Here is a 14017-nt window from a genome sequence, read left to right as displayed (position 1 = left end):
ACGATGACAGAGGTCAGTAATTTGCACCAGAGGTACACTTCAACTGTGAGAGACAGAATGTGAAAAAAAAATCCATGAATCCACATGGTAGGATTTGTAAAGAATTTATTCGTAAATCAGGGTGGAAAATAAGTATTTGGTCAATAACAAAAATACAACTCAATACTTTGTAACATAACCTTTGTTGGCAATAACAGAGGTCAAACGTTTACTATAGGTCTTTACCAGGTTTGCACACACAGTAGCTGGTATTTTGGCCCATTCCTCCATGCAGATCTTCTCGAGAGCAGTGATGTTTTGGGGCTGTCGCCGAGCAACACGGACTTTCAACTCCCACCACAGATTTTCTATGAGGTTGAGGTCTGGAGACTGGCTAGGCCACTCCAGGACTTTCAAATGCTTCTTACGGAGACACTCCTTTGTTGCCCGGGCGGTGTGTTTTGGATCATTGTCATGTTGGAAGACCCAGCCTCGTTTCATCTTCAAGGTTCTCACTGATGGAAGGAGGTTTTGGCTCAAAATCTCACGATACATGGCCCCATTCATTCTGTCCTTAACACTGATCAGTCGTCCTGTCCCCTTGGCAGAAAAACAGCCCCATAGCATGATGTTTCCACCCCCATGCTTCACAGTAGGTATGGTGTTCTTGGGATGCAACTCAGTATTCTTCTTCCTCCAAACACGACGAGTTGACTTTATACCAAAAAGTTCTACTTTGGTTTCATCTGACCACATGACATTCTCCCAATCCTCTGCTGTATCATCCATGTGCTCTCTGGCAAACTTCAGACGGGCCTGGACATGCACTGGCTTCAGCAGCGGAACACGTCTGGCACTGCGGGATTTGATTCCCTGCCGTTGTAGTGTGTTACTGATGGTGACCTTTGTTACTTTGGTCCCAGCTCTCTGCAGGTCATTCACCAGGTCCCCCCGTGTGGTTCTGGGATCTTTGCTCACCGTTCTCATGATCATTTTGACCCCACGGGATGAGATCTTGCGTGGAGCCCCAGATCAAGGGAGATTATCAGTGGTCTTGTATGTCTTCCATTTTCTGATGATTGCTCCCACAGTTGATTTTTTCACACCAAGCTGCTTGCCTATTGTAGATTCACTCTTCCCAGTCTGGTGCAGGTCTACAATACTTTTCCTGGTGTCCTTCGAAAGCTCTTTGGTCTTGGCCATGGCGGAGTTTGGAGTCTGACTGTTTGAGGCTGTGGACAGGTGTCTTTTATACAGATGATGGGTTCAAAACAGGTGCCATTCATACAGGTAACGAGTGGGGGACAGAAAAGCTTCTTACAGAAGACGTTACAGGTCTGTGAGAGCCAGAGATTTTCCTTGTTTGAGGTGACCAAATACTTATTTTCCACCCTAATTTACGAATAAATTCTTTACAAATCCTACCATGTGAATTCCTGGATTTTTTTTTCACATTCTGTCTCTCACAGTTGAAGTGTACCTCTGGTGCAAATTACTGACCTCTGTCATCATTTTAAGTGGGGGAACTTGCACAATCGGTGGCTGACTAAATACTTTTTTGCCCCACTGTATCCCACCAGAACATCTACAATTGTCCCTTCTCACATGCTGCAGGTGATAGTCCACTTCACGCTGCTGGAAATACTCCTTTTGGTTTAGATGAAGGTGCTGCTTTCTTAGCATGTGCAAGAAGCAGGACACATAACGTCCATCCTTTGCCACGAATTCTCAGGATAAGTGCCTTTTCTATCTTTACACAGGCCCAACTGGACATTGCCTACACTTTGTGCTATAAGGAGCTTACTGTGGAAAGCCAATTTGAAGTCTGATCAAATGTTTGTGCTCCTATATGCAGCTCAATTGGGTAATGTCTAGTAAAAATTATGTACTGCAGTGCATGTGTGAAAATGGCTATATTGTCACAAACACACACAAAAAAAACAACTTGCTTCTTGGCTGGTGAGGCGAGAGCTTGGGGTCTTTTCACATCCTCCATCGCCAACTGAAGTAGGACCAAATGTACAGTGATTCTACACATGCCAGCTGGAAGGAATGAGAGCTTAAAGGGTAGAGGATTGATGATGAAAGCGGCACACTTGACGATTTCTAGAGTCTGGTTAACTCGCCAACATTACCGCCAGTTTCATCCTCGCAATTGTCCTTCTTGATATCCTTCAGGGGATTTGTTGACCTTTGGGGTGTATCCTGCTGGGCTGAGATGATAAGTTGTTTGTTTTCTGACAAAGAAGGGGGTCCTTCAAGATTGGTTATATGTACAGATGTCAGGCCAGTGTGAGACTTTGATCGCCTGGCAGCAGAAGTTTCTGCAGTGGGACGTCTTTCACGGCTATCTACCTCTTTCACGTGAGTAAGCCCTGTCGTACTAGGGGAACCAGTGCTGGCACTGGGTACCATAGTATTAGTACTGCTTGCAGTGGTGCTGGTTGCAGGGACCATGTTTGCAATTTCGTCAGTGGGTGAGCGCCCGATGCTGCCATCCACCTGTGCTCGGATCTCTGGAGAGACTGAGAGCTGGTACTGAGGCACCGGGCCACTATCGCTGCTTTTAGGATAAAGGAAGGTCTTCATCTGACCTTTGCCCTTGACATTAACTGTGCCGCGATAATCAAACTCGTAATCCATGCCGCTAAGAACACAGTAACTCTCTTCGCTGACCTGGACACGACACTCCACGCCTGTGGTATCCATGCGGCTGGCAATGTTGACCGTGTCGCCCCAGATATCATAAAGAAGCTTGGTGGTGCCAATTACGCCTGCTGTTAGAGGCCCGTGATTAAATCCAATACGAAGCTTAAAGCCAAACCCTAACATGTTCTTGTTAAAGTCATCCACCACACGCATCATTTCAAGGGCAAATTCAAAAAGAGCTCGGAGGTGGGCGTGAGGATGTGCTGCATCTGCACACTGCTGAGCGTTGAGTCCTGCTGCCGCCATGTAAGTGGCACCAATGGTCTTGATCTTTTCTATATTAGCAAAGACGGGCTTCCGTAGGAGCTCATCAAAGTCTCCAATCAGCTCGTTGAGGACACGATAGCACTCCTTACCTCCTTCATAGCTTTCTTCATAAAATTCACTAAAGTTAACAATACTGGCAAATATTACACCCACATTGTCATGGTTCTTGGAGTAGCTCTGGGTAACCTTGAGCTGCTCGGCCACATGTATGGGAATGATATTGCGTAGCAGCCAGTCGGCCTGGTCCCTCATGTTCTGGATCTTGATGCGGTGTTGATCAGCTTCCACATTGCCATGGTAATGCAGACGGTAACTGACCTCAAATTCACGGTTAAGAAACCAGACCAAGAGAAGGAGGAGGAAAAAGGCCACACAGGCCTCACGGCCGAGAAGGTCCTGTGGGTGGGTCTGTGGGTCAAGTTCCAGTGGGCTGTCAGACATGACAATGGAGGTGTTGCTGTTGCTGCTGCTGTTGTTCTGGCCATCAGACCTGGTTGAGAAAGAGAAGAAAGAGAAAAAAGAGAAGAAAGAGGGAAAGGAAAGTTTAGAATACTTTAAGAAATAGTGCAGCTGTTACGATTACAAATAACCAAATGCAGCATTTGCTATAAACTCAATGCATCTCACCAAAATCAAACTGCCATCGCTCAGAATAGAAAGTCAGAGCACCTCAGTGGCAGAGAGCCTAGAGTCTGGCTGGTGTCCTTATTTCACCCATTCAATCTCAGTTCACTATCACTATCTGTTGAAGGCATAGTGTGTTTTGTCTTGTTTTATCTTTAATTTTATTTGATAGTGAGAGACAAATGTAGGAAGTAGGCAGGAAGCTGACATGGATTAAAGAGCTTGGTTGGAATAATAACCGAGCCCATTCAGTTGAAGCTTTTTGTCCAGTTTTAATGTGAAATGAGAAGTGAGAAATAATGCACTTCAAAACATCAACAATAATCATACTTACCAGAAAAACAGACTCTTAGTGACACTGAAAGAGAAAAAGCAGAAGCAACATTAATTCATGAAATAAGAACATCAAAAATGATTTCAATTCACGGACATTATACTTGTTCATAGCATGAAATGGCACGCAACTGTAAAGAGGAAAGAATTCATTAGTTTTTATGTTTGTCATTGATGCCTCACAAGTTTTGAGGCAGAGATTTTTGCGACTGACCCTGTTATGTATGTATTTCCAAGAGTTCATTTTTCAGGGTGCAAAATATAGGGAGGAGAACATTTAAATCAAACATGCAAACCGATTTACTAATGTTTAAGACACACAGTTTACTGTTAATTGCATCGATATTTAATTTTTGCGCTTGATATCGAAATGAACCTGACCACATTTAGAAAACAGCACGACTTTTGTAAATCACTGTAAAACTAACAAATTCTTCTTGTGGCAACTATTTGGGGATTGCGCTCACACCCTATTTTGCAAGTTGAGTTAAAGAAGGGTGCTAAATACAATGTGAGAGTTTATTGAAGTGGCAACCAGATGTTGAAAGACACCATTTCAGCCCCATTTGCAGTGAGCAATCGAGTTAGGCAAAGAAAAATGTTGTCCCAGTTTGTTTAATCTTTGTGATGATGACTGTAAAAACTGGGTGCAGGGTTGGCAATTTGCTAGTCAATCATATTATCTATGGAGATGGTCTTGTGCTCTTTAGTCCTAGTGGTGCTGGCCTAGAGCAGCTCCTTCACATGTTATGTTATGTTGTGGAACATGACATCAGATGTAATGCCTGCAAGCGTACTGTCATGATTTGTAAACCAAAGAGGGCAAACACCAAAGATTTCCAGAGTTTAAACCATCAGATAATACAAGGTCAGGTATGTTGGATATCTTATTAAAGATCAAATGACAGACAATGACATTTATAGGGAATGTCTGATGATGTATGCACAAGTGAACATCCTCTTATGTAAATTTAATGCATGTACAGACTTTAAGGCACATCTGTAGGTGAATTCCAGGAAAGCAAGTTTACGGAAACTTCATGTAGCGTATAATGACGCCATGAGCTTATTATCGAAGAGACCAAGATTGTTAAGTGCAAGTGAGATGTATGTGTTTCTATGGATTATGAATGAGAAATAAACAAAAGCTGACTGAATGGACCTCCCTCCTTGAAATTTTCATCATCACATTATCCTTTATAATTAAGTGAACTGACCAAATGACCATTCCAAAAAATACTGCATGGGTTGTAAAGAGCAAAACTATTACTTCCTTTTATTGACGTCTCCGCAGTAAAATAAATGCATCTCATACCTGCAGGGGGAGCTGAAGAGCAAAGCCAGCAGTGCCAGTCCCACCAGTGTTGCTAGTGTTGAGCGCATCCAGTAGCTGAGCTGGCAGAAGTTACAATACTGAATAATAGCTATGATGACAGCACAGCAGATGAACATGGTAAACTAGGAAAACAAGAGACAGAACACAATATCAGTCAAAAAGGTGTAGATCATACTGTAAACAATACTAACTACAATACTTCTTACATACTGCATACAGCAGTTAAAGACATAATTAACGATGAAGTAAGACAAGCAGAACTTGATCAAACAACAGTAGCAGTATTTAATACTCTAAAGATCCCTTTTTAAAAGCATAAAATAAACATGAAATTTTAGTTCACCTGAATGGAGTGATGCATGTCACAAGCGACATGGGAGAATACTGCCACAGCAGGCAGGGACACCAGGACAGCTCCTATAAAGTGGCGTGCTATCCAGCCTGACATGGCCGTCATCAGCACTCGAGTGCAGGTCAGCACACTGTCCAGATAAAAAGCCATCCTGGAGAGAAAAGAAACCCAGAAAATGATGACTGATACAGATGACATGTGAGAGATTTTATAGTTTTATGTGTTCTCATGTGATCCCAGTTTGATTAATAAACTGGCTGCAGATATAATTATTAAAGGGCTGATTTATATATGATATAGATGGAAACATTTCCTCTCTCTTTTTGTTTTAGGGTCTATACATTTTCTTTCTGCACAGATTTTACCTGTAAGTCCAATATTAACCATGCCAACATTTTTTTCTTCTGTCTCTCCTCCTGGTCATCTTTTAAATATACTTTGAGGTGAGCAAAGCACCCACTCAATTCTTGCGTTAGACAGTTCCTCTAGCCTCTGATTAAAAGTTCCAAAAATCAGCTTGGGACTTAGCCCTCAGATGGGTTGTACACAGCTTGAAGATAAGAGTACCACTGTCTCTACTATCTCTTCCCTCTTAAAAAGAACAAGGAAATGATAAGGACCATCCATCCATTCTCCTCCACTTATCCTTATCAGGGTCAAGGGGGAAAGAGGTAGGGTACAGCATTGACAGGCCACCAGTCTCACGCAGGGCCAACAACCTATAATGCCCCAATGATAAGGTATTACAGAAAATCCAAGCGTACCAAGAATTCTTCTCTCAACATACTTGAGAAAGAAGTAGAGATGATGTGTGCACATCTAGGCTGCCCTCACCTGGACCACACACCTCTCCTGCCAAGTCGGGAAGGCCCATAAGAGGCGTTAGTCTGTTGGGATCTTAGAGCATACTCACCTCTCTCATCCCCTAATGGCCAAACTTCTATCAGTCAACAAGTGTGGTGAGGACTACAACAGCTGGTGAGGGTGGTAGGGTGTGCTTACAGTACCATACGACTACTATCATGTTGCACTATTATTTCTGTATATACTATCTCACTGTGTTTATCTGTTCATTTCCATATTTCTTGTCTATTTTTATACTGCTGCCCCGCCTAGAGCTGCTCAAAGTTTTGGTTTTTATTAACAGGGAATATAAATCTATTCTATTCTTTGTATTGCACTCCTAATTTAATAAAATATGTTCAAGACTTTCTGATAATGTCTGACTGGCTTGAGCCTCTCCTGCATTCAGTATCTCACCGTATGGCAATCAGCAGAGCCAGGACCTCCAAAATTGTGGCTACAGCTGTGAGAATGAGTGCCGGTGTGGATGGGTTCTGCTGGGTAACAAGCGGTTGAAGGAAACAGGCCAATGAAAGAGCCAGAAATACTAAACAGCACAGGAGCATGTCCAGGAAAGAACTGAATGTTGGGCTGGCAAATGTCTGCACCGCTGCTTGGGTCTCGACCTGGGAGGATGGGAAAAGAGGAAACAGAGGGCAGGAAAGAAAAAAAAGAAAGAGTATAATCGTAAAAATATGCTTATTAAGGTAGCGTGAAGGGGATTCATAAATAAGAATGAGGTGTTAGAGGAAATCTGTCTTAATACTGGTGGTATATTAGGAAATTTAACCACAGAGCAACTACAAAAAAAAGCTGGATCCCCCTTGAATAGAATGAAAAAAAGAAATAAAAATGAATGTTACAAATTTAACAAGCTTCAATAAATCTTATTTGTGATTAGTTACATATTATTTGTTAATGAGACTGTAGCAACAGCAGCAGCCATGTCCTTAAGATGCACTTCTTATGATACACCAGCAGAGGACATCACAACCTAAAACTAAACTGCTTCTAAGGTCCTGCAGTGATTTCCCTTTGCCGCAGTCTTGAGCGGTCTGGTCATAACGCAGCACTATCGGGCTACCAGACACAGACAAAGAGGAAAACATGAACAAGCTAAGATAAATATATAGAAATTCAAGCAAGCATACTATGCGTGCTTATCTGAATGACTCTCAGATCTTAGCTAGACCAAAGGTAACTATGTTAGGCAACATTTCATCACACACAAACACCTACCTCCTCCTGGTAGCTTATCCGGTACGCAGACTCCAGGCTCTTCTCCAGGAAGGTGAGGCTCAGCTTGTTTATTGGAGGTTTGTAAAAATAGTCCTTCATGAGACTGCAAGAGACACACAAAGTTACATTTTACAAGTACTTTCAGCCATTTTCACACATTCACTGGAACCCTCAGCATTTTGTAGACAATGGAGGTGCACGTGAGAGCACAAATGTGAAATTCAGACATTGCTTTACAAATAAGATGTTAATGTTAAAGAAAAAACATATGTTCACAGCCTTCCCACAAATGTATCGTTAACTAAAGCAACTATAAACGCTGCTAAAATGTATTAATTGTTCAATTATTGCTTTTTAATCTCTCCTAACCAACTTTATAATGAATTCATCCAAGCCATCAGTGTGTTTATTAGACCCCATTCATAGAAGGCTGTTCAAAGAAGTCTTACCATTAAGTGCTCTATTTATTTTTACTAACTGGCTACCCACCAGAGGCCTTTAACTTTGCTTAAAAGTTGATCCAATTAGATTTCCAATATTCATATTATTTAAAAGATTCTCAAAAAGAATGTTGTAAATCAGTTATGTGATCATTTGCAGAGGAATGGTTAAATGGAATGGATACAGTCTTGAATTCACCATGGCACCGAAAAAGCACTAGTAAAGGTTACTAATGACCTTCTTAAAGTCTATGACTGTGGACATTGCTGTGTGTTTGTCCTCTTAGACTTCAGTGTTGCATTAAATACTGTTGATGACGTTGAACATTTTATGACTTAAACTAGAACGCAGCACTGGCATTAAAGGAAATGCTCTGCACTGGTTTGAATTATATTTATCTGATTGGAGTCTATCAGGAGCCAACACTACTCCTCTTTTATACTCTCTACATTGGCTCTTAATAGATTGTGTTTTATTATATCCTTTTTGGCTATTATGGCACTTAGTGTTCTTATTTATTTTAGTCATTTTGTGTATAACACTTTGTGATAGTCTATGAAAAGTGCCTAATAGATCAGCTTTACTTGTTTGTTTAACTTTACTTCTAAAAGCTTCCTGAAAAATGTTCTGCTTATCCAGAAGATCATATTCTCGCATATTTCCAGATTCCTTTCATTGGCTTCCTCTACACACAAACCTTGAATATACAGGCCACATCATGTCTTAAAGACCTCACAGTACTATGTTACCACAATGTGAGCACTTAACTATTAGACTTTAGCTTTCAGGCCCTCGTCTGTGGAACCAGCTCACAGTTTGGATTCAGGAGACAGACACTGTCTCTACTTTTAAGGCTAAAAACTTTCCTTTTTGATAAAGCATATAGTTTGGGCTGGATCATGTGGGCCTGAAGCCTCCCTTAATTATGTTGCTAAAGACTCAGTGTGCTGAGAGGCTTCCCATGATGCACTGACCATTTCTTCTTCATTTCGGTGCCCATGTATTTATACAGTACGCCACTACTGCATATTGTTAATGCTGGATTACCTATCTTCTTTGATAACATCTACAAAGTGAGCATCACTCCTCTCCCTGAAGTTCTTGGATCGCAGAGGTAAGAGCGCTGAATGATCCATCCCCATGGCTCCTCCGCTCCATGTCTTCTTCTCCTTCTCCTGCAGCATCTCACACAGTGACGTCTGGCTGTTGGTCAAAGCTTCTAATCGAGGACTAAGCAACCCGTTTAAAGCCTTGGGGTTGCAGCCTGCAGAAATCACTGGGGAGCACTTCAAATTTGAGGCATCCTGAGGTGAAGAGGTGAAAGAGGTACTCGACTTTACAAAGAAGAACGTGTGATGTGGCTGTGGAAATGGGTCAGAAATAGTATGAAGGAGTCTGAATAGGAAATATGAAAGTTACAGGCTGTGCTTCAGCTGCACCAATTTAAATGGTTGTCTCTGTGGCACAGTTCATCTGGGACCCATAGAGTTCTACTTCTTTGAACTATTTTTGAGACCTTTTTTAGCTGCCGGGTATGTGTAAATGAAATATCTCTATGTGCCCATATTAGCTAGAACCATAATGACAAAAAGTAGACTAGACTATGAGTCTTTCCAAATGTGAAAGTCAGACAAATAACATTTTGACTGTTTAATATTGTTTTCTCTGTTTTGTTAAGGTGGTATCAACTAGCTAACCTTGCCACTGTTGGTCTTGTGGTCGTCATGGCAGCCATTGTGCACCATGCCTTCTTCCAGGACCTGATCCTCCCCTGCTATCAGTGCCACGCTGCAGGAAAGACAGGGGGACTGTGGGGTGATTAGACGGGTGACACAGAAGGAAAGGGAGTAGAGAAGAAAGGAAGAGAATTCATGAAGTAAGTGACGCAGATCAAGCAGAGCATACGAGCTGATAAAAATACAACAAGATACGTCGGTGTGATGCAGCTTTGCTGTGAGGGCAAAAGAGCTAAAATGTGCCATTAAAAGGCAAAGCAGGAACGCTAACATGTTTTAAATTAATCTAACAAACTCTGAAACACTTATGATAGTATGTTTCAATGTTTAAAAAACAGTGATGGCAATAAAAGAGTTAACAAGTTGTGTGTAGGAGGTCTGCACTGGCTCAAGGTCTTTATTTTCAGGCGAGTGTGTCTGCGAGAGCGAGAGATCTGTGTGATACTTGTTGTGCTATGACTGACCATGACACAGAGAAGCACAAGGTGCCATAAAGTAGTACTGTGTAGCTTAAACAATGTAAATACAAAGAGATGGCAAATAATGTACACCTACTTGTCACATTAAAAACATGGAAACATTTGTGATTACGCCTGCCGTTCACGTTTCATCCTTTCACCTGCTCACAGTTATTAAGCTTTTTTTTTTCTAAGATGTCTTATCCTTCAGTGTGAGACTCATCCAGATTTGTGTGAGAGCTACGCTGAAGATGAAAAGCTGCAAATGAAGAAGTGATCAGTGGTAGGCAGACAGGTTTTGGCAGTACTTCCAAGGTCCCCTCTGCTTGAGTTAACTCATTTCCATACTGGGATGAGAAGCCAACCCCACCTTCCAGCCCTACCTCTTCTACCACTCACATGCCTTCCTTTTTTCTCTACTGCACCTTCACTCTCCACCTGTCCGGGTAGAGATAAAAGAGCTGTGCAGAGATCGCGGGGTGCAAACAGATGATTAATTTGGGTGAATTTATGCTACAGCAGTAAAGGTTTTTGAGGCTAATTAATAAAAAATATGATGTGTTAAGGGTTTTGCTGAGTATGTTATGGCGGTACAATTTTGGCAAATGTGAAAATTTCCCTTCAAGGCAGAAATAAGGAGAAGATCGGCAATGGACACACAGGTAGGTCCATAAGCGTGTGGACAATGACACAGTTTTCATAGTCTTGCCTCTGTACACCACCATAGGGGATTTTAAATAAAGGACCAAGACTTTCAGTTTTAATTTAAGGCGTTTAACAAAAGTACCGAATTAACTGTTCAGGAATTACAGCCATTTTTATACGCAGTCAGACAAACTAAAATTATTATGAATATAAAGATTGTTCTAATATTTGGATGAAAATCCTTTGCGGTCAATGACTGCCTGAGGTCTACAATACATGCTGTTTTTCTTCCCTTGAGATGCTCTGCCAGGCTTTTACTGCTGCTTGTTTATGTGTCTCTCTGTATTCAGTTTTGTCCTCAGTAACTGAAAAGCAAGCTCTACTGGGCCAAGCTCAGATGACTGTCTTGGCCATTAAAGAATATCCAATTCTTCAGAATTTTCCAGAATATCCAACACCTTCTCGAACCACCTGCCTGCTCACCCTCCTGTCAATTAGATTTTTTTCCCCAACACCTAACCAGTGGCTCACCCCACTGCTCGTTCCGCGCCCATCCCAAGTAAGCAACTCTGAAACATTCACTTAGCTCATTACTCTGGTGCTCGCCCATGCCGTAGACTGGAAGTAACTCTCATCTCTTCTCTCCTAGAGTTGCTGTTCTGAGTTACCAGAGACTCTTTCCAGCACTTATCCCTGTGAAAAAAACCTTCCAGTGCAATAAACTCTGAACTGTGAGCTGTTGTCTCCCGGGTGTTGCTTTAGAGTCTATTTCACAGTTACACATTTCATCACTCATTAATCTTGGTTTCATCTGTCCAAAGAAGGTGTCTTTGAATACAGACTTTGACAATGATATGATTTTTTAACAGTATTTTTCCTAACCATGGCATTAATTCTATCTTTACTTCAATTGTCTTGTGTGGTCTTTCAGGACTTTTTGGTGTTGCTGAGCTGGTCAGTGCATTCAGTGTTTTTAACAACGCATCAGATTGTTGAATTGTCCATTGACTTTTTCTCTCTCTCTTCTCATTTTGGTTTTCAGCCCAATGATGGTCCTCCTTCGCTTTCATCTGCATCTCTTCAGACCTCATATGGAGTGTCAGTTAACAGCTAAATGAAATCTCAACACTTAGAATCAGATTGAGATATTACATCTGCTTTGTCTGTTTGTTGGGACGGGTCTCACTTGGCCATGAAACAACTATCCAAACGTCCTCTGAAAAAAGGGGAACTATGTATAAAAATGGCTACGTTTGTTAAACCTCATGAATTAAAGCTGGGAGTCTGCATCTCGTCACACTTCGCTTGTTTAATTTTTTTTAATCCACTGTGGGGTTGCACAAAGTCAAAAATGACCAAACTTGTGTCACCAGCCAAATACTTATGAACTGTATGCGATCAGCACTATAATGCTGCCTGCATTTTTGTTGCATAATATGCTAATATGATTAGACAATATCTCTGTGTTTTTTGTTTAGATTCATACTCTTTAGAATTTAATATGCACTGAGGTGCCATGCAAACAGAAGCATATTTTATACAAGTGCACCAAATATGAAGCGGTAAATTAACAAAGATGCTCAAGGTTAAGCTTATGTAAAAAATATGGATGTTTTGCATGGTGTGGATCAAAGCAATTCTGTTTTTTAGCTCCTTTAACACAAGACAATAGAAAGCTCAATGCATGCAAAAAGAAAAATGAAAATATTTATCAAAGCTCCTGATACGCCCACACAAAAACACAGAGCAAAGATGAACATCGAAGAGATTGTGACAGAACATAGAGCTCAGTGTTCTTCCTCAGGTGATATAGCTGTACAATGATAGATGAGCCCAAGAAAATATACTTATATATTTAACTACAAAGCTGATTCCCTTAGAGACAGCAACTTACCTTGGCTCTGTCTTGGGGAAGGGTGCAGGCCGAAGGGGCTCCATCAGGCGTGTGCACTCTGGACGTGGGACAGCAAGGATCTGCTTGCTCCGTCCCAGCTAATCCTATTTGGGAACAGGTACAGACGGAATGAGCCTCCATCTTCCTGCCAGAAATCAGATAGGTCTTTAGGCCTGAAGAGAGAAATGGAAACAAATAAAGAGAGGATGTCATTGACAGATCAGTTCTTATTCCCAGATCTAACTGGAAAAGGCCTGAGTTGGGCTTAGTTGTTCTTTTGTGGATAAAAGTATAGGCAGTTGTGGAGTTGTTTTAGGAGTCAGCAGAGGGTTTGTGGCCAGAATAAATCCCCACAGAGAATTATGCAAAGTTGGAAAATTCAAGTTTGCAGACATGATCCTTTTTTGTTTCCCTACACGTTTACAAAACTTTATCATCATTTTTGATGCATTTGTGCAGGTCTTTGCATTTCTGTCATTTCAATACACACAGTGTGAAAAAGACTAGCACTTTGATACCAAGTGACATCATCAGAGGCTGAAAAAGTTTACTTCTTTTACCAAAACTAGAAAAAAACCCAAAATAAACCAAAAAGAAACATTTGACCTAAACTAGTGGGTCACAATGTAATGGTTAATGTCCCAATGCTATATCTATCATTTCCAGTTGATATATACAAACAAGTAAAACTTCTTTCAAGAGTCCCATTTCCTGCCCACAATCATGTCTTCTTCATGTGAAAACAGCATTTTACGTTTTAATATTTGTCTAATATTTAAATGTTTTTGATGATCTGAAACATTTAAGTGTGACAAACATAAAAAAATAGGAAATCAGGGAGGGGGCAAACACTTTTTCACACCACTGAATTTCTCACCAATTCCCCCATAGCCCGAGGAAGGATTTCCGTATAGCAATTTCTGAATTAATTCCATTTCTCCTTCTTGATCTTCACCTTCTCCATAATGAGAAATGTAATCTTTCATATATGCGTAATATGGGTGCATGTGCATGTAAGTGTGGGTGTTCATGTATTCCTTTCCGCTGACCATGAAACAGCCAAATATTTGAACACCTGCTTCCTCCTGCCTCTATCAACATGTCCATTTCCATTACTCCTGCAAGTTATGTGTATTTGTATGCAACTCTTTGCTGTTGTGA

General features: G+C 41.2%; 1 protein-coding gene across 1 annotated transcript in view; it reads right to left on the bottom strand.

The window, feature by feature from the left end:
* Window positions 1-1505: 1505 nt before the first annotated feature.
* adcy9 (adenylate cyclase 9) overlaps window positions 1506-14017 on the bottom strand; it is a 37926-nt gene continuing 25414 nt past the window's right edge. Inside the window, exons 2-10 of the mRNA XM_026164962.1 lie at window positions 12857-13029; window positions 9821-9931; window positions 9171-9427; window positions 7683-7785; window positions 6861-7069; window positions 5592-5751; window positions 5228-5370; window positions 3914-3937; window positions 1506-3445 (exon numbers count right to left, since the gene is read on the bottom strand). Of these exons, the coding sequence (XP_026020747.1) occupies window positions 2086-3445; window positions 3914-3937; window positions 5228-5370; window positions 5592-5751; window positions 6861-7069; window positions 7683-7785; window positions 9171-9427; window positions 9821-9931; window positions 12857-13029 (2540 nt within the window). The 3' untranslated portion in view covers window positions 1506-2085. The remainder of the gene's footprint in view (window positions 3446-3913; window positions 3938-5227; window positions 5371-5591; window positions 5752-6860; window positions 7070-7682; window positions 7786-9170; window positions 9428-9820; window positions 9932-12856; window positions 13030-14017) is intronic.

The sequence above is a fragment of the Astatotilapia calliptera genome, chromosome 4, assembly GCF_900246225.1.
Source record: "Astatotilapia calliptera chromosome 4, fAstCal1.2, whole genome shotgun sequence".
Classification (NCBI taxonomy): domain Eukaryota; kingdom Metazoa; phylum Chordata; class Actinopteri; order Cichliformes; family Cichlidae; genus Astatotilapia; species Astatotilapia calliptera.
The sequence above is the reverse complement of the archived record's forward strand: the minus strand, read 5'-3'. Positions and strand labels throughout refer to the sequence as shown.